The 21,100-nt window shown below is 50.5% G+C and overlaps 1 protein-coding gene across 2 annotated transcripts; it reads right to left on the bottom strand.

Moving 5' to 3' along the window:
* Window positions 1-1,215: 1,215 nt before the first annotated feature.
* Window positions 1,216-20,491, bottom strand: LOC307082606 (serine/threonine-protein kinase TAO2-like). 2 transcript variants are annotated; one of them, XM_079746223.1, is made up of 21 exons: window positions 20,101-20,491; window positions 17,768-17,908; window positions 17,505-17,576; window positions 17,281-17,382; window positions 17,104-17,149; window positions 16,571-16,667; window positions 16,312-16,425; window positions 16,099-16,190; window positions 15,623-15,716; window positions 12,065-12,146; window positions 11,536-11,706; window positions 10,839-11,045; window positions 10,518-10,646; window positions 9,993-10,051; window positions 9,719-9,896; window positions 9,309-9,437; window positions 8,927-9,130; window positions 6,567-6,806; window positions 5,852-6,073; window positions 4,641-4,823; window positions 1,216-3,797 (listed from the first exon to the last, which is right to left on the bottom strand). In XM_079746223.1, exons 2-21 carry the CDS (start codon window positions 17,897-17,899, stop codon window positions 2,847-2,849), a joined length of 3,504 nt encoding a protein of 1,167 aa, XP_079602349.1. In that variant the 5' UTR covers window positions 17,900-17,908; window positions 20,101-20,491; the 3' UTR covers window positions 1,216-2,846. The 2 variants fall into 2 exon arrangements, with proteins under 2 accessions (XP_079602349.1, XP_079602350.1); XM_079746224.1 differs by having other exon boundaries at window positions 5,861-6,073.
* Between the last annotated feature and the right edge of the window lie 609 nt (window positions 20,492-21,100).

Here is a 21,100-nt window from a genome sequence, read left to right as displayed (position 1 = left end):
AACGAAATTATCCTTAAACACATCATAAAAACATATTTGAAACAGAAAAGCGAAGTCAGTGGAGCAGTCAGTTAAGAAACAGCACGTGAAGAAACCGTCGGTGATACTGTCGGTGAAACAAACAGTGGTAGCAAAGCAAATTATTCTCGGTATCTTTTGGTACCTTAATATGCATTAATAGTGTATCTAAATCCATCTGGATATCATTAATAATATCCGATCCTCTTCTTGAGGAGATGAGGACTCGACCTTGGACGGCAGCTTATTAATACTTCCTCTAATTATGGAGGACATTAAAGTCTTCGGCTCTCGGGGGCTTCGGGCCCAACTCTTTAAGTCCTTAGAGTTCTTACTAAATGAGTTCTCTTTGCTCCAAATCGGGGTACCTCTAGTCTAATGACGTTTTTAATTATAACTAAATTACCATAAAATTATTAAATTAAGGTATTTTTATATATTTGCAACGCGGAATGTATTTGTCCTTGTTACACGCATTACCACCCTGGTGTTACGGAAAAGTATGACAGGCGCCACATCGCTCTCCTGTCCGTCGGGTCTCACCTTAGGACTGAAACTCACCTCGTTTATGACTGAGCTGCACCTTCCAGGCGCTCTACTTCAGAGCCATCGAGGCTATATGGCTCTGCTAAACTCTGTCCCCCACGTTGAACAGTTATACAGTACAATCTTATCTTATCTGGTGTACAGGTACCTTAACCACAGTTGGCCTGCACGTTGTCTTATTAGACACCGAGTAGACTCCTCCTTGATCAAGATGATCACTTATTCTGATCACCTTAATGTGACTGATGTTCAGAAATAGCTTTAAAAGGGGCATATCATACCACCAGGTGTGAGTGTGATCAGCCATTACAAGCAGGTTTGAAAATGTGCAGCATTGTGACATCACAGGTTGGCGTGTCCATCTATCCGTCACACATCTAGGTGGACACGCCCACCTGTGATGTCACAATGCTGCACATTTTGAAAACGGCTTGTAATGGCTAATCACACTCACACCTGGTGGTATGAGATGTCCCCTTTAAGTTATGTTATCTTCCTCTAGGTCTGTAGAGCGCGGTTCTTTTCTCCCTTACTCTAGATCTGTCGGGGGTAAATCGATGTTCTCTAATTTAAGGTCTTATTTTCAATATTTACAGCACAGCGGTGACATCACGGCTCTTTAAAGCAGAATCAACAGTCAGGACAAATCAATGCACTTCCTCTTTTATTTTCTCCAAAAGTATTTTTTTTACGTTTCTGTACATCTAAAGACGTCCCCCGTCGCCATGACGCCCGGGCTGGACGTCAGCTGACCGGGCCGACAAATGGGAGCGGGAGGGAGGAGTTGGCAGTGAGAGTGGATCATGGCTGAAGACGGGGGGGGGGGGGAGGGTCCAGGTGTCAACTCATTCTCCTCCATCCGTGCAGATGAGGTAGTCATGACAACGCCAAACATGAATCTGTCTCCCGTGACAACGGGTAGAGGACTGGGGGCGCCACTGTGCAAAATTGAAATACCGACTTGACGCTCCCCAATCCGTCCATGGCCGCGGCCACGGGACGCTCCTGAACGTTTCCGTAGCAACAGCCACAGTATGTTCCTGAAGATCTATAGTAACAGCCATGGGATGCTCCCCAACGTCATCTCCATAGCAACCGCTTCTCAAACGCTATCGGTGGCGGAGATCGTTCACAACAATAAAAAAAATTACAAAATTAAAAGAATAAAAACAAAGATGGCACCCAACAGAGGACAGTTCCAGTCCAAATGTTAATACTGTTCTTCACAAGGCCACGCCCTCCCCGTGACCACACCCACCCCGTGGCCATGGCCACACCCACTCAGGGGTCAAGCCCCACCTTTTAGTCTTCCTTAAAAAATAAAGCAACATTAGTCAGAAGGTAAAAACTGTTTGTGCCTCACAGTAACATTGCTTCAACGCCCTCTAGTAAAAAATACTACGAATAAACGATTCATACCGGTAGTACTGCTGCTGCGGAGTAGTACTACTGGTAATTAATAATGATTCTTACTAGTAATGAGGATTACTAGTACTAGGGTAGTACTAGTAAAGTATTACTATTTAATGCTATTTAACGTGGGTGCCTCGCTGGTCCAAGAGTCGCCTCTCTGGAAAGTCCTGGACACGCCCACCCATTGTGCAACACCTCCGTGATGTCATCAGTGACCTCACGGCCAGACACCTCCGTGATGTCATCAGTGACCTCACGGCCAGACACCTCCGTGATGTCATCAGTGACCTCACGGCCGAACACCTCCGTGATGTCATCAGTGACCTCACGGCTGCATTGAGCAGTAGAAACGTCTCCTCCCTTATTTACATAGTTACACGGTCTAAACAGTCCTGGTCTCCTCTCATCACCTCCTCTCTCCTCGCTGCAGAGCGTTCCCTGGGAGAGGAGGACCTAGAGGAGGCCTCAAGGGCCCTAAGGACATTCTATAGAGGATGGAGGTCGACTGGATCTAAAACAGTCCTACTAACACGGGTTCTACTGCAGCTCTAGTCTATAGCTCTGGAACGTTCTCAGATAACAGTGGTTAAAATGTCCCCCCAGAGGAGGAGGAGGGGGGGAGGAGGAGGGGGAGGAGGAGGAGGGGGAGGGAGGAGGGAGGTGGGGTTAGGAGCAGGAGAGGTGGGGTTAGGAGCAGGAGGGGGGTGGGGTTAGGAGGAGGAGGGAGGTGGGGTTAGGAGGAGGAGGGGGTGGGGTTAGGAGGAGCAGGAGGGGGGTGGGGTTAGGAGGAGCAGGAGGGGTTAGGAGGAGGAGGGGGGTGGGGTTAGGAGGAGGAGGGAGGTGGGGTTAGGAGCAGGAGGGAGGTGGGGTTAGGAGTAGGAGAGGTGGGAGCCGTTGGAGATGTGGGAGGTGACAGAGGTGCTCCTGCTGAGCCCTCCGTCGCTCCCCCCACCTCCCCCTCCGGCGGGGCCCCCCGAGGCGGTCCTCCTCAGAGGCTGGGGGCTGTTCCTGAGGCCCCGGAGCCCCAGGCCCCCGTAACCCCCCTGGGAGGAGGACGACGAGGAGGCGGAGGAGGGCGGGGAGGAGGAGGAGAGGGAGATGGGCGGTGGAGGGGGAGGAGGAGGGAGGAGAGCCAGTGATTGGGCGGAGGCGTGGGTGGAGAGGAGGTGGGAGTAGTGGGCCCTGCTCCTCTCCCTCTCCCGGGCCTCGCGGTGGTCTCTGGGGTCCCGGTGGGGGTGGAGGTGGGGGTCCCGGTGTTCCCTGGGGTCTCGGTGAGGGTGGGGGTCGCGGTCGAGGTCGCGGTACAGCTGGGGGGTGCTCTGGTGGTGCTGGTAGTGTTGGGGGAGGTAGTGCTGCTGGTGGTGCTGCTGCTGCTGCTGCTGCTGCTGCTGGTGGTGGTGGTGGTGGTGTTGGTGGTGGTGCGAGGAAGAGGACGACGAAGGGTGAGCTCTGCTGCCCAGGCTGAGCTCGCTGTCGCGGCCAAGCCCGTGGGAGGAGCTGACCGACTCCGCCCGGCTGAACCCGCCCCCTACGCCGCTCCGCCAGGCGGGGACGGGCCCCCCGGGGCCGTGGGCCCCGTGGCTCCAGTGGCTCCCGGAGCGAGGGACGGGGCGGGAGGGCCAGGCGGAGGAGCCCCCGGGGGGGGGCGTGGGGTAGCCCTGGCTGAAGGCCTCGCCCTGCGGCCCCGACAGAGCCATGCTGCTGAAGCCCAGCCGCATGCTCTCCGAGTCGAAGGCCTCCATCTCGTGGGCCTGCCGCTCCAGCAGGGTGCGGATCCGCTCCGAGCGCTCGTTCTGCAGGGACAGCATCTCCTCCTCGATCTGGGGACACCGCACCGTCAGACACCGCCTAACCCCCACCTCACCGACCTGTGTCTCTACTGCCTAACCCCCACCTCACTGACCTGTGTCTCTACTGCCTAACCCCCACCTCACTGACCTGTGTCTCTACTGTCTAACCCCCACCTCACTGACCTGTATCTCTACTGTCTAACCCCCACCTCACTGACCTGTATCTCTACTGTCTAACCCCCACCTCACTGACCTGTGTCTCTACTGTCTAACCCCCACCTCACTGACCTGTGTCTCTACTGCCTAACCCCCACCTCACTGACCTGTATCTCTACTGTCTAACCCCCACCTCACTGACCTGTCTCTTTACTGTCTAACCCCCACCTCACTGACCTGTATCTCTACTGTCTAACCCCCACCTCACTGACCTGTCTCTTTACTGCCTAACCCCCACCTCACTGACCTGTATCTCTACTGTCTAACCCCCACCTCACTGACCTGTGTCTCTACTGTCTAACCCCCACCTCACTGACCTGTATCTCTACTGTCTAACCCCCACCTCACTGACCTGTATCTCTACTGTCTAACCCCCACCTCACTGACCTGTGTCTCTACTGTCTAACCCCCACCTCACTGACCTGTGTCTCTACTGCCTAACCCCCACCTCACTGACCTGTCTCTTTACTGTCTAACCCCCACCTCACTGACCTGTATCTCTACTGTCTAACCCCCACCTCACCGACCTGTATCTCTACTGTCTAACCCCCACCTCACTGACCTGTGTCTCTACTGTCTAACCCCTACCCTACTGACCTGTGTCTCTACTGTCTACCCCCTCCACAATGAGCCACTCTGGGTGCCCTGTGACCTCACCCTCTGCTCCAGCAGCGCCCGGCGGATGGACACCCTCTGCTCCAGGTCCTTGGCCTCGCGGTCGTGCTGCGAGTCGCTGTGCATCTTGATCTTGCTCTGGTAGGCGTTCAGCAGCTCCAGCTCCTGCTGCAGCTGCATGCGCAGCACCTGGTACTCCGCCTCCTGGCTCTCGTCCAATCGCAGCTGTGGACACAGACCCAGACTCGATGTATCTTCAGCTGAGCACTCCCGATAGGCTGGAGCCACAGCTGGTGGTGTGGAGGGTTGTTTTGATGTGCTGGTTCGCGGGTTGGGTGTGGCTGGATGTGGTTGGGAGTGGTGGATGTGGTTGGGAGTGGTGGATGTGGTTGGGAGTGGTGGATGTGGTTGGGAGTGGTGGATGTGTTTGGGAGTGGTGGATGTGGTTGGGAGTGGTGGATGTGGTTGGGAGTGGTGGATGTGTTTGGGAGTGGTGGATGTGGTTGGGAGTGGTGGATGTGTTTGGGAGTGGTGGATGTGGTTGGGAGTGGTGGATGTGGTTGGGAGTGGTGGATGTGGTTGGGAGTGGTGGATGTGTTTGGGAGTGGTGGATGTGGTTGGGAGTGGGAGATGTGGTTTGGCGTGGTGCAGGACGTGGGTGAGTTTTGCGGTGCAGGGCGTGGTCGTGGCAGGGCCTGGTTGGGTGGTGTTGCAGGGCGTGGTTGGTGTGGTCAGCGTGGCCGGTGTGGTGGTGCAGGGTGTGGTAGTGTGGTGGTGGGTGGATGGGTGGAGCAGTGCGTGGTGGTGTGGTACAGGGAGTGCCGGTGTGGTGGGGGGTGGAGCAGTGCGTGGTGGTGATGTGGTACAGGGAGTGCCGGTGTGGTGGGGGGTGGAGCAGTGCGTGGTGGTGATGTGGTACAGGGAGTGCCGGTGTGGTGGGGGGTGGAGCAGTGCGTGGTGGTGTTGTGGTACAGGGAGTGCCGGTATGGTGGGGGGTGGAGCAGTGCCTGGTGGTGGTGTGGTACAGGGAGTGCCGGTGTGGTGGAGCAGTGCGTGGTGGTGGTGTGGTACAGGGAGTGCCGGTGTGGTGGAGCAGTGCCTGGTGGTGGTGTGGTACAGGGAGTGCCGGTGTGGTGGAGCAGTGCCTGGTGGTGGTGTGGTACAGGGAGTGCCGGTGTGGTGGGGGGTGGAGCAGTGCGTGGTGGTGGTGTGGTACAGGGAGTGCCGGTGTGGTGGTGCGCGGGGTAGCTTGCCTTACTCACAGCCTGCGTGGAGAGCATGTCGTTGATGGAGTGGTCGTACTGCTCCGCCAGGATGGCCAGCTTGCGGGTCTGCTCCTCCTTCAGCCTCTTGAGCACCGCCTTGTGGTCGGCCTTGGGCGTGGTCTCCAGCAGGTGGTTCCTCAGGGCCTTGTACTGCCGCGTCTGGATCTTACACGTGTCCTGGAACTGACGCTTGATCTGCAGCTCCTTGGTCTGGAGGGGGGGGGGAACCGGAGGTCATGGGGAGGTCATGATGGGGTCATGATGAGGTCATGATGTGGTCATGATGAGGTCATGAAGTTGTCATGGGAAGGTCATGATGAGGTCATGATGAGGTCACGGGGAGGTCATGATGAGGTCATGATGAGGTCATGCTGTGGTCATGATGAGGTCATGGGGAGGTCATGATGAGGTCATGATGGGGTCATGATGGGGTCATGATGGGGTCATGCTGTGGTCATGATGAGGTCATGCTGTGGTCATGATGAGGTCATGAAGTTGTCATGGGAAGGTCATGATGAGGTCATGATGAGGTCACGGGGAGGTCATGATGAGGTCATGATGAGGTCATGATGAGGTCACGGGGAGGTCATGATGAGGTCATGATGAGGTCATGGGGAGGTCATGATGAGGTCATGATGGGGTCATGATGGGGTCATGATGGGGTCATGATGGGGTCACGGTGATGAGCTCCGCCCCCTCCTACCTTCAGGCTCTTGGGCTGCTGCCGGACCTCCACGGCGTGCTTCTGCCGCAGCTCCTGCTCCCGCCGCTTGTTGTACTCCATCTGGTTGGTGAGCTCCGTCTGGTGCTGCGTGCGGATCAGCTCCGCCCGCGTGCGCTGCACCAGACCCAGCTGCCGGAACTCCAGCTCCTGGGTGGACTCGTGGTGCCGCAGCAGCATGGCGCACTCCAGGTCCTTCAGCGTCTGCTTCTTGTTCAGGTCCTGGAGGGGGGGGGGGGCATCATGGACCTTTAGACACCTAGAACCTCTACACCTAGAACCTCTACACCTAGAACCTCTACTCTCTAAACACCTAGAACCTCTACTCTCTAAACGCCTAGAACCTCTACACACCCAGAACCTCTAAACACCTAGAACCTCTACACCTAGAACCTCTACTCTCTAAACGCCTAGAACCTCTACACCTAGAACCTCTACTCTCTAAACGCCTAGAACCTCTACACCTAGAACCTCTACTCTCTAAACACCTAGAACCTCTACTCTCTAAATGCCTAGAACCTCTACACACCCAGAACCTCTAAACACCTAGAACCTCTACACCTAGAACCTCTACTCTCTAAACGCCTAGAACCTCTACACCTAGAACCTCTACTCTCTAAACGCCTAGAACCTCTACACCTAGAACCTCTACTCTCTAAACACCTAGAACCTCTACTCTCTAAACACCTAGAACCTCTACTCTCTAAACGCCTAGAACCTCTACACACCCAGAACCTCTAAACACCTAGAACCTCTACTCTCTAAACACCTAGAACCTCTACTCTCTAAATGCCTAGAACCTCTACACACCCAGAACCTCTAAACACCTAGAACCTCTACACCTAGAACCTCTACTCTCTAAACGCCTAGAACCTCTACACCTAGAACCTCTACTCTCTAAATGCCTAGAACCTCTACACACCCAGAACCTCTAAACACCTAGAACCTCTACACCTAGAACCTCTACTCTCTAAACGCCTAGAACCTCTACACCTAGAACCTCTACTCTCTAAACGCCTAGAACCTCTACACCTAGAACCTCTACTCTCTAAACACCTAGAACCTCTACACACCCAGAACCTCTAAACACCTAGAACCTCTACACACCTAGAACCTCTACTCTATACACACCTAGAACCTCTACACACCTAGAACCTCTACACCTAGAACCTCTACTCTCTAAACGCCTAGAACCTCTACACCTAGAACCTCTACTCTCTAAACACCTAGAACCTCTAAACACCTAGAACCTCTACACACCTAGAACCTCTACACACCTAGAACCTCTACTCTATACACACCTAGAACCTCTACACACCTAGAACCTCTACACCTAGAACCTCTACTCTCTAAACGCCTAGAACCTCTACACCTAGAACCTCTACTCTCTAAACACCTAGAACCTCTAAACACCTAGAACCTCTACACACCTAGAATCTCTACACACCTAGAACCTCTACTCTATACACACCTAGAACCTCTACACACCAAGAACCTCTACACCTAGAACCTCTACTCTCTAAACACCTAGAACCTCTACACACCTAGAACCTCTACACCTCGTACCTCTACTCTCTAAACACCTAGAACCTCTACGCTATACAACTAGAACCTCTACTATGTACACAACTAGAACCTCTACTCTCTACACACCCAGAACCTCTACTCTCTACACACCCAGAACCTCTACTCTCTACACACCCAGAACCTCTACTCTCTACACACCCAGAACCTCTACTCTGTACACCTAGATCCAACAGGTTATCCAGGCTGTCCCTTTACTCTAGAAGGTTCTCCAGGCAGTAAAATGAGGTACCTCTGCGAGGTTCTCAAGGCAGTAACGTGCGGTACCTCTATGAGGTTCTCAAGGCAGTAACGTGAGGTACCTTTACTAGGTTCTCCAGGCGCTAGTTGTGCAGTACCTCTACGGGGTTCTCCAGGCAGTAACATGAGGTACCTCTACGAGGTTCTCTAGGCAGTAACATGAGGTACCTCTACGAGGTTCTCCAGGCAGTAACATGAGGTACCTCTACGAGGTTCTCCAGGCACTAACATGAGGTACCTCTACGAGGTTCTCCAGGCAGTAACATGAGGTACCTCTACGAGGTTCTCCAGGCACTAACATGAGGTACCTCTACGAGGTTCTCCAGGCAGTAACATGAGGTACCTCTACGAGGTTCTCTAGGCAGTAACATGAGGTACCTCTACGAGGTTCTCCAGGCAGTAACATGAGGTACCTCTACGAGGTTCTCCAGGCACTAACATGAGGCACCTCTACAAGGTTCTCCAGGCACTAACATGAGGTACCTCTACGAGGTTCTCCAGGCAGTAACATGCGGTACCTCTCTGAGCAGGTCCTGCTCCAGGTTGTGCCGCGCCAGCAGCATCTTCCTCTTGTACTGGCGGCACTGCAGCTCGTAGTACTGCCGCTGCCGCCGCAGCAGGCCCGCCTCCTCCTCCGCCTGCATCTGCTGCATGCACTCCTTCTGCCGCACCAGCCACTCCTGCTTCTCCCGCTTCGGCGTGGACTGGTTCTCGTTCAGCTCCTGGGGAGAGGGAGTCACGTTAGACACACAATACAGAGGCTATGGTCTGCTCCTGGAGGGGGCTCTGGTTAGCAGAGCTCTTGATCTGGTCCTGGTTAGTTAGTGTGTGCACCTCTTTGAGCTGGTCTCTTCTTGTTGGTTAAGGTTAAGGTGTGCTAGTTAAGGTTAAGGTTAGTACCTCTTTGAGCTGGTCCTTGCGCTGGCGGTACTGTCTCTTCTGGGCCTCCAGCAGGCTGGTGAGCTCCTTCTTCTGCTGGGTCAGGATGTGCTGCTGGAACTTCTTCTCCTCCGCCAGCGCCGCCTTCATCTGGAGATGATACCACACGCATACATGATACACCAGGTCACCTCTACGCCAGGTCACCTCTACGCCAGGTCACCTCTTCCACTTGCGTCTTCCCCCCCCAACCCTCAACAGTTCCTACATGTTAGTCCAGGGGCTAACTCTGTGTTGGAGCCAGGGACCCCTTCTACGGCTCAGATATAGGCCTTTCCCTCTGAGCTGTTACGATTCGTATGGTCTAAGCCTCTTTCCCTCTCGCTGCCGACACCCGGGGGGTGCTTCGTCTCGTGTCCCCTGCCCCTCACCTCCTTGTCCAGGATGGCGTGGTGCTTCTTGGTCAGCTTGTCCCCCTCTCCAGAGAAGCTCCCCCTCTGCCCCTCCAGCTCCTTGTCCAGCCTCAGCTGGTGCTCGTCCATCTCAGACCTCAGCTTGTTCTCCAGACCCATCAGCTGCTTCTGGTGCTGCCGCCGCATGCGCTTGTACCTGCAGGGGTCAAAAGGTCAAGGGGTCAGACTCATGCACATCGAAACACAGGTGTGTGTGTGTGTGTGTTTGTGTGCGTGTGCGTGTGTTTCCTACCCTGACATCTGCTCCCTCAGTGCAGAGCCCTGCTCGTGTTCCTGGATCTGACGAGTCACCTGAGGACCAGAGAGAGGACAGTCAGAACCATGATGTCATTGGTTTTTATATGTATCCAACATGATTAGATCGAGGTCCTCATTCCATCATGATTAAATCATAGTTCCTCGTTCTATCACGATGACATCATAGCTCCTCGTTCTATCACGATGACATCATAGCTCCTCGTTCTATCACGATGACATCATAGCTCCTCGTACTATCACGATGACATCATAGCTCTTCGTTCTATCACGATGACATCATAGCTCTTCGTTCTATCACGATGACATCATAGCTCTTCGTTCTATCACGATGACGTCATAGCTCTTCGTTCTATCATGATGACATCATACTGCTCGTTTTATCACGATGACATCATAGCTCCTCATTCCAACATGATGAGATCATAGTTCCTCGTTCCATCATGACGTCATAGCTCTTCGTTCTCTCACGATGAGGTCATAGTGGCGGTCAGTGTCTCACCAGGGAGGCGGTGCGGATGGTGGCGAAGTGGTCTCTGTTGCGGTAGTACGCCCGGCGCCGCCCGGCCGACGGAGCCAGCGGCTGGTCCATCTCAGGCTGGTAGGGGTCGTCATAGATGTTATCATGACCCTGAGAGAGAGACGGGTTATCAGAGACAGGTTATCAGAGAGACATGGCATCATGACCCTGAGAGAGAGACAGGTTATCAGAGAGACAGGTTATCATGACCCTGAGAGAGACATGTTATCATGAGAGAGAGACAGGTTATCATGACTGATGTTGTGTAGAGTGTGTAGAGTGTGTAGAGTGTGTAGTACGTACAGAGGGCCGGTGAATGACGGAGCTGTTGGAGGTGACGGTGTGCTCTCCCTCCCCCATCATGGCCATCTCGTCGCTGTGGTCGGAGGCGTCGGCCAGACTGGTGACCGAGCTGCTCTGGGAGCTGGCGCTGATGGACATGCTGGGAACAGACTGGGAGCTCTCCAGACTGTTCACCGTCCCGGTCCGCAACAAGTACTGCTCGGCCTCCTAAACATTAATATACACTACACATTAGTACATACTACCCTTCACAATGTGTACTTGTAATAATTATAATGTTATGAGCCTCCTTCTGTTTCCAAGTTCTCTAAAGCTCTGGCCTCTAGGTAAGGCCACATTTCAGAGAATCCTCCTCCCTCTCTGTCCTCATCTCCTTCACCTCCTTCCTCCTCCTCCTCCTTCCTCATCTCCTCCACCTCCTTCATCCCCTCCTCCTCACCTCCTTTCTATCTCCTCCCTCCTCATCTCCTCCACCTCCTTCATCCCCTCCTCGTCCTCCTTCATCCCCTCCTCCTTCCTACCTCCTCATCTCCTCCCCCTCCTCCTCACCTCCTTGTCCTCATCTCCTCCTCACCTCCTCATCTCCCTCCTTCCTCCTCAACTCCTCCTCCTTCATCCTCTCCTCCCACCTCATCTCCTCCACCCTCTACCTCTCCTCCACCTCTCCTCCACCTCCACCTCTCCTCCTCCTCCTCACCTCCTCGTCCTCCGCCCCCTCCGGCGTCGGCCCGTTGTTGTGCGCCTCCTGGAAGAGGATCTTCTTCATCTTGCGGTACTGCAGGTTGTCCAGCTCCCGCACCGCCTCCTTGGTGCGTGCGATCAGGTCCATCACCACGGTGACCGGGCGCTCCCTGCACAGGAAGCGGTGCTGGAGGACAGAGGAGGGGGTGTCTTTATCCACTGCTCCGTGTGTGTGTGTGTGTGTGTGTGTGTGTCTCTGTGTGTGTGTCTCTGTGTCTGTGTGTGTCTCTGTGTCTGTGTGTGTCTCTGTGTGTGTGTTTGTCTCTGTGTGTGTGTGTGTATGTGTCTCTGTATGTGTGTTTATCTGTCTGTGTGTGTGTCTATCTGTCTGTGTGTGTGTCTGTGTGTGTGTGTGTGTCTGTGTCTGTGTGTGTGTCTGTGTGTGTGTCTGTGTGTGTGTGTGTGTGTGTGTGTGTGTGTGTGTGTGTGTGTGTGTGTGTGTCTGTGTGTGTGTGTGTGTGTGTGTCTCAGGGTGTGTGTTTTACATTCAGCAGGATATCAGAGGTCGGTCTGTCCTGGGGAATCTTCTGCAGGCAGGAGTCGACAAAGTTACGCAAATAATCAGACCTGTCAAAATAAACACATTACAACTCATTAGACAAATACTTCCACTAAATTCTACCCAGACTATGGCGTCTGTTTGTGAAGCTCAGGGTGAGACTGCTGCCTGCCCGACATTCAAGTCCTGCACTCAACGTGTCAAATATGGTCGCGTCCAACTGCTGGTTAAAAAAATTGTTGCCCACATGGAAATCTACAACCTGTAAGCTGCGTGTAAACTTTAGGGCTGGGTATTGCCAGGTACCTCACAATTCAATTGAATTCGATACTTTAGGTCTTGATTCGATATCGATTCGATTTGATATTGATCCAATTGCTTCGATTACGATTCAATAATACGTGCAGATGAAAAACATACCAAAATATTATTTAGAATTAACCATTTCAAAATGAATTCACGATTTCATTGTGCTTTAACTAGCAAAAGGGGAATACACCATTGTATAGTATTGTTCCTGAGCTGAACTTGTATGGAGCCAGTATCCTGCCATAATTGAAACCTGAAAAAAAAAGTTTCAAAGGCTTGTAAGTCTGGGTTTGAAAACTCAACACCTTGTAAAAAAGGTTTTGCAACACTGAAAAAAGAGATTATAGCCTGAAAAAAGAATTAAAACATCTGCAAACCTGATTTTTTGTTCTATTTTATCTTCTTCATCATTTTCACCAACCCATTTTCAAAGTTAAAAAAAATGCCACCAGCGCATTTGCAGAGTTTCAAATCTGGCACTGTTCTAACAGTGTATTTCATTGTTTCCCGGTTTTGAAACCTTGTAAATGATATTCTGCAAACAGGTGTTAGTACATTGAGAAATAAGTTTTGAAAGGTTTAATATTTATTTTTAAAAACTTGTAAAAGGTGTAAATTTACCATTGCAATGTCTTTTTGTCAGAACTGACTTTTCAGCACTGACTTTTCAGAGATGTGACCACACAGGCGCAAGCTTTGAGTCACGTGATTATTGGCAGTGTTCTGTCGCGCATTCGTTTTGAAACTCCTGACAGTCAAAGGTCTGAAATCTTTGATCTGCAAAAAGGAAGAAAAAAACATTCCTGGGGGCGGGACCATTTGGCTCTAAACTTATTGGTTGCTCTCTGCTGACATTCAGTACATTCCAATCACATGTGCCATTGACCGGGCTGTGCGTGATTGACAGTGCTCTGCCGATGACAAGATACGGAACCCGTAAAGGGACACCGGGGAAAATAAATAAAAATTAAACGTTTCTCGTGAGCACAAGAAAGTATCTGGTGTGCACGAGAAAGTAACTGGTGCGCACGAGAAAGTATCGTGCGCATACCACTGGCATTGTGTGTGCGTGTGCGTGTGTGTGTGTGTGAGTGTGTGTGTGTGGTGGACGAGCGAGCGATAGCGTGCGTGTCAGTTTAGTGAAGTAATGAACGAGTCCAGTTTTGTGTAAGAATAAAGTACCCAGCCTGTCAAGAATCGCTGGCCGCTTCATTCCAACCATATTCCGACCTATAAGCAGACCCACTGTCGGTCAAAGTGAAGGGTGTTGCCCCCGAGAGAGCATCGGCCCTGGAGGGAACGTCTCCCCTTTGCTGCTCGGTCTGGGAGCCGACAGCAGGAAAGTGTAACTAACCATCTCGTAGTTGGAGTAGAGTATATGTGATCCAATAATTTGAGATAAAAATAAAGCTCATTCATTTGAATGATTTTAGCTTGTGTGTGATTTATCGCGGTCACGTGCACACACAAGCTAAAATCATTCAAATTAATGTGCTATATTTTTATCTCACACTATTGGAGCGCGTATACTCTCTTGCCTCCAACTACGAGATGGTTAGTGTGACTTTTAGGTCGGAATATGGTCGGAATGAAGCGGCCACCGATTCTTGACAGGCAGGGTAATTTATTCCATGGGTGTAAGTTTGGTCTCAGCTTTGGTAGGGACACTTCACAGACGTAACCCCAAATCACTAGACTGCATCATGCTGAACAATAAATTCTTTATTAAAATAAACTATAGATTTACATTTGCACTTATTCACATTTAAAATACACACACCCACCCACCCACACTGCCAGTGATATGCGTACGATACTTTCTCGTGCGCACAACATACTTTCTCGTGCGTACCAGATACTTTCTCGTGCGTACCAGATACTTTCTCGTGCGTACCAGATACTTTCTCGTGCGTACCAGATACTTTCTCGTGCGTACCAGATACGTTAATTTTTTTTTTTTATCCCATGTCCCTTTACGGGTTCCGTAGGTTCCGTACCCAGCCATGGTTCCAGAAAATAGAAAACAAAATCAACCGCGCAGGTCGCTTGTTATTCTTGTCATCGGCAGAGCACTGTCAATCACGCACAGCCCGGTCAACGGCACATGTGATTGGAATGTACGTCAGCAGAGAGCGACCAATAGGTTTAGAGCCAAATGGTCCCGCCCCCAGGAACGATTTTTTTTGCAGATCGTTTTTTTTTTATCTTTTTGCAGATCAACGATTTCAGACCTTTGACTGTCAGGGAGTTTCAAAACGAATGCGCGACAGAACACTGCCAATAATCACGTGACTCAAAAGCTTGCGCCTGTGTGGTCAAATCTCTGAAAAGTCAGTGCTGAAAAGTCAGTTCTGAAAAAATACATTGCAATGGTGTAAATTTCCACCTTTACAAGTTTTTAAAAATAAATATTAAACCTTTCAAAACTTATTTTTCAATGTATGAACACCTGTTTGCAGAATCCCATTTACAAGTTTTCAAAACCGGGAAACAATGAAATACACTGTTAGAACAGTGCCAGATTTGAAACTCTGCAAATGCGCTGGTGACATTTTTTAAACTTTGAAAATGTGTCGGTGAAAATGATGAAGAAGATAAAATAGAACACAAAATCATGTTTGCAGATGTTTTAATTTTTTTTTCAGGCTATAATCTTTTTTTTCAGTGTTGCAAAACCTTTTTTACAAGGTGTTGAGTTTTCAAACCCAGACTTAGAAGCCTTTGTAACTTTTTTTTTCAAGTTTGAATTATGGCAGTATACTGGCTCCATAAACTTGCAGCATAAAAGTAATAATCATAACATGGACAAATGTAAAAGGGCATGTACATTTAGGCATACTCGCTTCTAGATTAACGACTGAGTATGCTTCTTTTTTTTTGTGGAAATAATCGATTTCAAAAAAAATCTGAATCGAAATTGAATCGAGAACAAATAAATTGCAGTGCATTGATTTTACCCAGCCCTAGTAAACTTATGTCACAGATGCTCCGTCTGTAGGACTTTACAGTCTACGGTTCCAACATGTTGTCATACATTATAGATGGACCGAGAGACAGACAGACAGTGAGAGAGACAGACAGACAGACATACCAAAAGAGAAACGGACAAAAAGAGAGAGAGACAGACAGAGAGACAGAAAGACAGAGAGAAAGAGATAACAAAAGAGAGACGGACGGTCAGAGAGAGAGACAGACAGACAGACAGAGCAATAGATTGACAGACAGTTCTCCTCACCAGTGGTTGGAGCTCAGGACCGGGCTCTCGTTCTGGGCGATGTGGTACAACGCGCTCATGGCGTTCATGTTGAACAGCGGAGGCTTCCTCTCCGCTACACACACACACACACATAGCATCAGCTTACCAAGCTCTATACCATTAGTCTTAGCACACCTAGCTTTGTTAACGTTATGCAGCTAGCATTAGCTTACCTAGCTTTATGTAGCTAGCATTAGCTTTCCCAGCTCTAAGTAGCTAGCATTAGCTTACCCAGAGCAAGCATTAGCTTACCTAGCGCTATGTAGCTAGCATTAGCTTACCCAGCTCTATGCAGCTAGCATTAGCTTACCCAGCTCTATGCAGGTAGCATTAGCTTACCCAGCTCTAAGCAGGTAGCATTAGCTTACCCAGCTCTATGCAGCTAGCATTAGCTTACCTAGCTCTATGTATCTAGCATTAGCTTTCCCAGCTCTAAGTAGCTAGCATTAGCTTACCTAGCTCTATGCAGGTAATGCCCAGCGACCACACATCCACCTTGCCGTCGTACTGCCCTTCGTCCATCGCCAGAATCACCTCGGGAGCCATCCTGACACACAAACACACACACACACACACACACACACACACACACATACACACACACACAGTGAGAACTATGTATCACGACGTCCTCATTAATAACGTCTCCGTGTAGTTCGAGGTCTCACCAGTAGGGGGTGCCAACGAAGGAGTTGGCTGGAGCCACGATGGAGGCGGAGCCAAAGTCTCCAAGCTTCACCAGCCCCGGCTCCGTCAGCAGAATGTTTCCTGCCTTCACGTCCCTGCAGGGAATGGAACCCACAACCACCACGGATCAGGAATTATACGCCCCACCTTGCTGTGTCAGCAGGGTTAAACCAGGCGGTGTAAAGGGTTGAACCAGCCTCATCGATTGATTAAACATTAGTCTAATGTTCTAAGTCTCACCTGTGGATCATGTTGTGTGAGTGGAGGTAGGCCAGCCCCTGCAGTGCACCATGGGTAATGGCTGCTATCTCCATCTCCTGCAGAGGCTTCTTGTGGACTGAGAGAAAACAACGCGTTCATAGAAACACCAGACCTGGCGAATACTTCACACACTAGAGACCGACACTAGAGACCGACACAAGAGACCGACACAAGAAACCGACACTAGAGGCCGACACTAGAGGCCGACACTAGAGACGCTAGAGGCAGTATTGAGACAGTAGAGACTAACACTAGGACACTAGAGCCAGTATTGAGACAGTAGAGGCCAACACTAGAGACACTAGAGGCAGTATTGAGGCAGTAGAGACTAACACTAGGACACTAGAGCCAGTATTGAGACAGTAGAGGCCAACACTAGAGGCACTAGAGACAGTATTGAGACAGTAGAGGCCAACACTAGAGGCACTAGAGACAGTATTGAGACAGTAGAGGCCAACACTAGAGACACTAGAGCGAGTATCGAGAGAATAGATTGATAATGGAGTCCGTACCTTCCAGGAGGTCCGAGGCCGATCCTAAGCAATACTCCATCACCAGCTGGAGACGGAAGAAACTTTGATGAGTGAATAGTTCCTCAACCCCGCCTCCTTTCTAGTCAACCCACAGACAGACAGCCAGACAGACGGACAGACGGACAGACGGACCGACCGACAGACGGACGAACTCACCCATGCGGTGTGCTCCCGGAGGTAACATCCTCGGTATTCGATGGTGTTGGGGTGTCTCAGCTTCTGAAGGAACTTGACCTCCTTGATGATGTCCTGCCATTTCTGGAGGCACAGCAACACAGTCACACCTCCACCCTTCCCAACTCCAGCCCCACCCTGCCCACCTCCACACCATCCCCTCTACACCTCCACCCCGTCCACCCATTGTCCCCCCCATGCTGTACCTCGTTGGTCTGCTTGCCGCTGTAGGACATCTTCTTGATGGCCACCACCTCATTGTTGCGGATGTCGCGGGCCTGAGGAGGCAAGAAGACGTGAGACCCACAGAACGTTAGAACTGGACCAGGACCAGCCCCCCGGACCAGACCCCCTCCAGGGGCCTCCAGACCAGACCCCCCCGGGACCAGACCCCCTCCAGGGGGTCAGTGGGCCTCGGTCTATCACTGGGCGTCTGAGCCATCAGTCCTGTGGTATAAGATGAACTCACAAAGTAGACGGCTCCGAAGCTGCCATGGCCGATCTCCCGCAGGTCGGCGAACAGCTTCTCAGGGTCCTCTCGGTAGAAGAGCTCCGCCACATCAGGGTCCTTCAGACTGCCGGCCCGGACACTCGAGGGCATGGCCAGGGCCTGGGTGAGAGACAGAGGAGAGAGCCACAGGGTCGGGGAGAGAGACACACACGGGGACGAGAGACATAGAGGGAGACAGGGAGGGAGGGAGAGAGACACAGGGATGAGAGACATAAGGGGAGACAGGGATGGAGAGAGAGACAGAGGGACGAGAGACATAGGAGGTGACAGGGAGGGAGAGAGAGACACACACAGGGAAGGTGACATAAGGGGAGACAGGGAGGCAGATAGAGACCAACAGGGACAAGAGACATAAGGGGAGAGAAGGAGGCAGAGAGAGACACACGGGGACCAGAGTGTTAGTTATATATATTGATAGAGAGGGTATTGGTTCTATGTTTACAAATAGGGGGTTGGTTCTAAATTTACAGAGAAGGTGTTGGTTCTATGTTCATGGAGAGGGTGTTGGTTCTATATTGATGAGAGCGTGTTGGTTCTATATTGATGGAGAGGGTGTTGGTTCTATATTGATCGAGGGTGTTGGCTCTATATTGATGGAGAGGGTGTTGGTTCTATATTGATGGAGAGGGTGTTGGTTCTATATTGAGAGTGTTGGTTCTATATTGATGAGAGGGTGTTGGTTCTATATTGATGAGAGAGTGTTGGTTCTATATTGATCGAGGGTGTTGGTTCTATATTGATCGAGGGTGTTGGTTCTATATTGATGGAGAGAGTGTTGGTTCTATATTGATGAGAGCGTGTTGGTTCTATATTGATCGAGGGTGTTGGTTCTATATTGATGAGAGTGTTGGTTCTATATTGATCGAGGGTGTTGGTTCTATATTGATGAGAGCGTGTTGGTTCTATATTGATCGAGGGTGTTGGTTCTATATTGATGAGAGTGTTGGTTCTATATTGATCGAGGGTGTTGGTTCTATATTGATGGAGAGGGTGTTGGTTCTATATTGATCGAGGGTGTTGGTTCTATATTGATAGGGAAGAGGGTATTGTATATATGATAGGAAAGGGTACAGGATAGCGGCCTAGTTGACTGGCACGCTAGAAAAAGATTTTAAAATAAGGTCAAGGTTAAAAAAGATATTGGAGCTTCAGAATCACATCTAGGGGATGGAGCCCCGTTGGAGATGGAGCATTATACTACAACGGCAGTATCGTTTACATCTGGACTGTAGTATTCAGTCAATATTGCTGTTACTAGTACTACTACTCCTCCTGCATTATTCTTACTGCTGCTTCTAGTACTACTATGACAACAGTATCACTAAGTCATACTGCTGCAGTATCCATTCATACCACTACAACCACTATTGGACTGTAGCATCATTTCCTCCCAAGGTACTGTGGTACTCAGTCATAGTATTTCTAATCTAGGATCCAGCACATCTTGTTCTAGCAGAACCTCTGGGCGGAGCCAGGACTTCAAGGGGCGGAGCTACGCCTTGTTTCCTGTTTTGTAATAAAAATAAAAAATAAAAATATATTGTAGCGAAGAAAACCTGTTCACGTTTAGTGGGTGAAGCTGTCAGGAGGAGTTGATGAGTGTGTTCCTTAGCGGTCTACATGGAGCCAAACCTCTACAGACACTATCTTAGTGAACTAGTGCTGGCCGTGTGTATATCCACCAATGACCTGCTTACAGATCCATCTCCAGCAACATGATTAGTCTAAAACAAGGGGAACACCCCCTTTACCCTGAGCCTGTCTGCTATCAGACTTCAGATATTAAAATATTACTACCAACTGTACTATTCAGTCATATCCTACAACGGTACTGCAGTATTCAGTCATGTTAATACCACCATAGTATTGATGATTCTCCTATGGTACTGTAGCGTTCAGTCATATCCTATACTGTGGTATTAAGTTATATTTTACTGTACTATTTAGTGAACTATACTATACTTTAATATTCTGTCATTCTACTCCTACAATAGTAGTACATTCAGTAATTACTACTACCACTAAACTGCAGTATTCATACTTACATGACCAGACACACAGTGTATGTATATATGCGTGTGTGTATGTATGTATGCCTGCATGTATCTATGTACAGGGCTATACACGTTGTTCATTCACTATTGTTATTGTAGTGTGGGCGACACAACATCCAAAGAGAACCAGTATCTACTGTCAGCTAGATCAACTAGCCTGTTAGCAGCTATCCTGTCAAAAGCTAGCATGTTAGCTGCTAGCGTGATAGCAACTAGCCTGTCAGCAGCTAGCCTTACCGCGGCGTTTTGTGCCTGCGCTCCGGTAGGTAAAAAGAGCCGTTAGCACTCAGCAGTCCGCCGTCCTCCTCATAGCCCGCTGCTCAAGACCGGCGTCGTGGCTCTCTGTCCCGGACGTTCTCCTCTAGCTCCGCCGAGGCTGGTCACTGGCTGAAAGGCTAGCAGCGGAGCTCCGGTGGCTAGCTTAGCTCGCTAGGTAGCATTAGCGGTTAGCATTAGCTGTCTCTCTGCGTGGTGGGGAGGCTGTTGGCGGCTGGGTTCTGCAGCTCCACTCTTCTGTGCATTATTCTTATTATTAATGTGGTGCGCTTTACGTTTTAGGCATCACCCGCACGCCCTGGGTCCATAGAGTTCCCGGTTCGATTCCCGGCTCGTCCTGCTGGACACAAAATGGAACGTAGCGGCAGGGCGGGGCTACGCGCATGGGCGGAAAGAGACCGGATGGAGGTTTCTGTGAGCCGTCGTATCATAATAATAAAAATAATCAAAAAAAAAAATGGACGTCAAAGTAATAACAATTATAATAGATATGTAAATATTCCACATTCGTTATGAAGCTGTATTTATTTGGAAAAAGACTCGGATAACAACAATGTTTCTGTTTTATCTTGCATCTTGGGATATCATTGGGGTTGGGGTATCAGAGGGGGGTGGGGTATCAGTCTGGGGTATCGGAGGGGGATGGGGTATCAGTCTGGGGTACAAGAGGGGGCTGGGGTATCAGTCTGGGGTACCAGAGGGGGGTTGGGGGATCAGTCAGGGGTATCAGAGGGGGGGGGGGGGGGGGTGTCACGGGGGGTTGGGGTATCACATCATAATAATACAAATATTATGATGTGAGGGTATCAGTCTGGGGGGTATCAGTCTGGGGTATCAGTGGGGGTTGGGGTATCAGAGAAGGTTGGGGTATCAGAGGGGGTTGGGTATCAGAGGGTAGTGGGGTATCAGTCTGGGGGATCATAGGGAGGTGGGGTATCAGTCTGGGGTATCAGAGGGGGTT

Source organism: Pollachius pollachius (genome assembly GCF_949987615.1).
Source record: "Pollachius pollachius genome assembly, chromosome: 11".
Lineage (NCBI taxonomy): Eukaryota > Metazoa > Chordata > Actinopteri > Gadiformes > Gadidae > Pollachius > Pollachius pollachius.
Note: the sequence above shows the minus strand (reverse complement) of the source record. Positions and strands in the feature narration are given on the sequence as shown.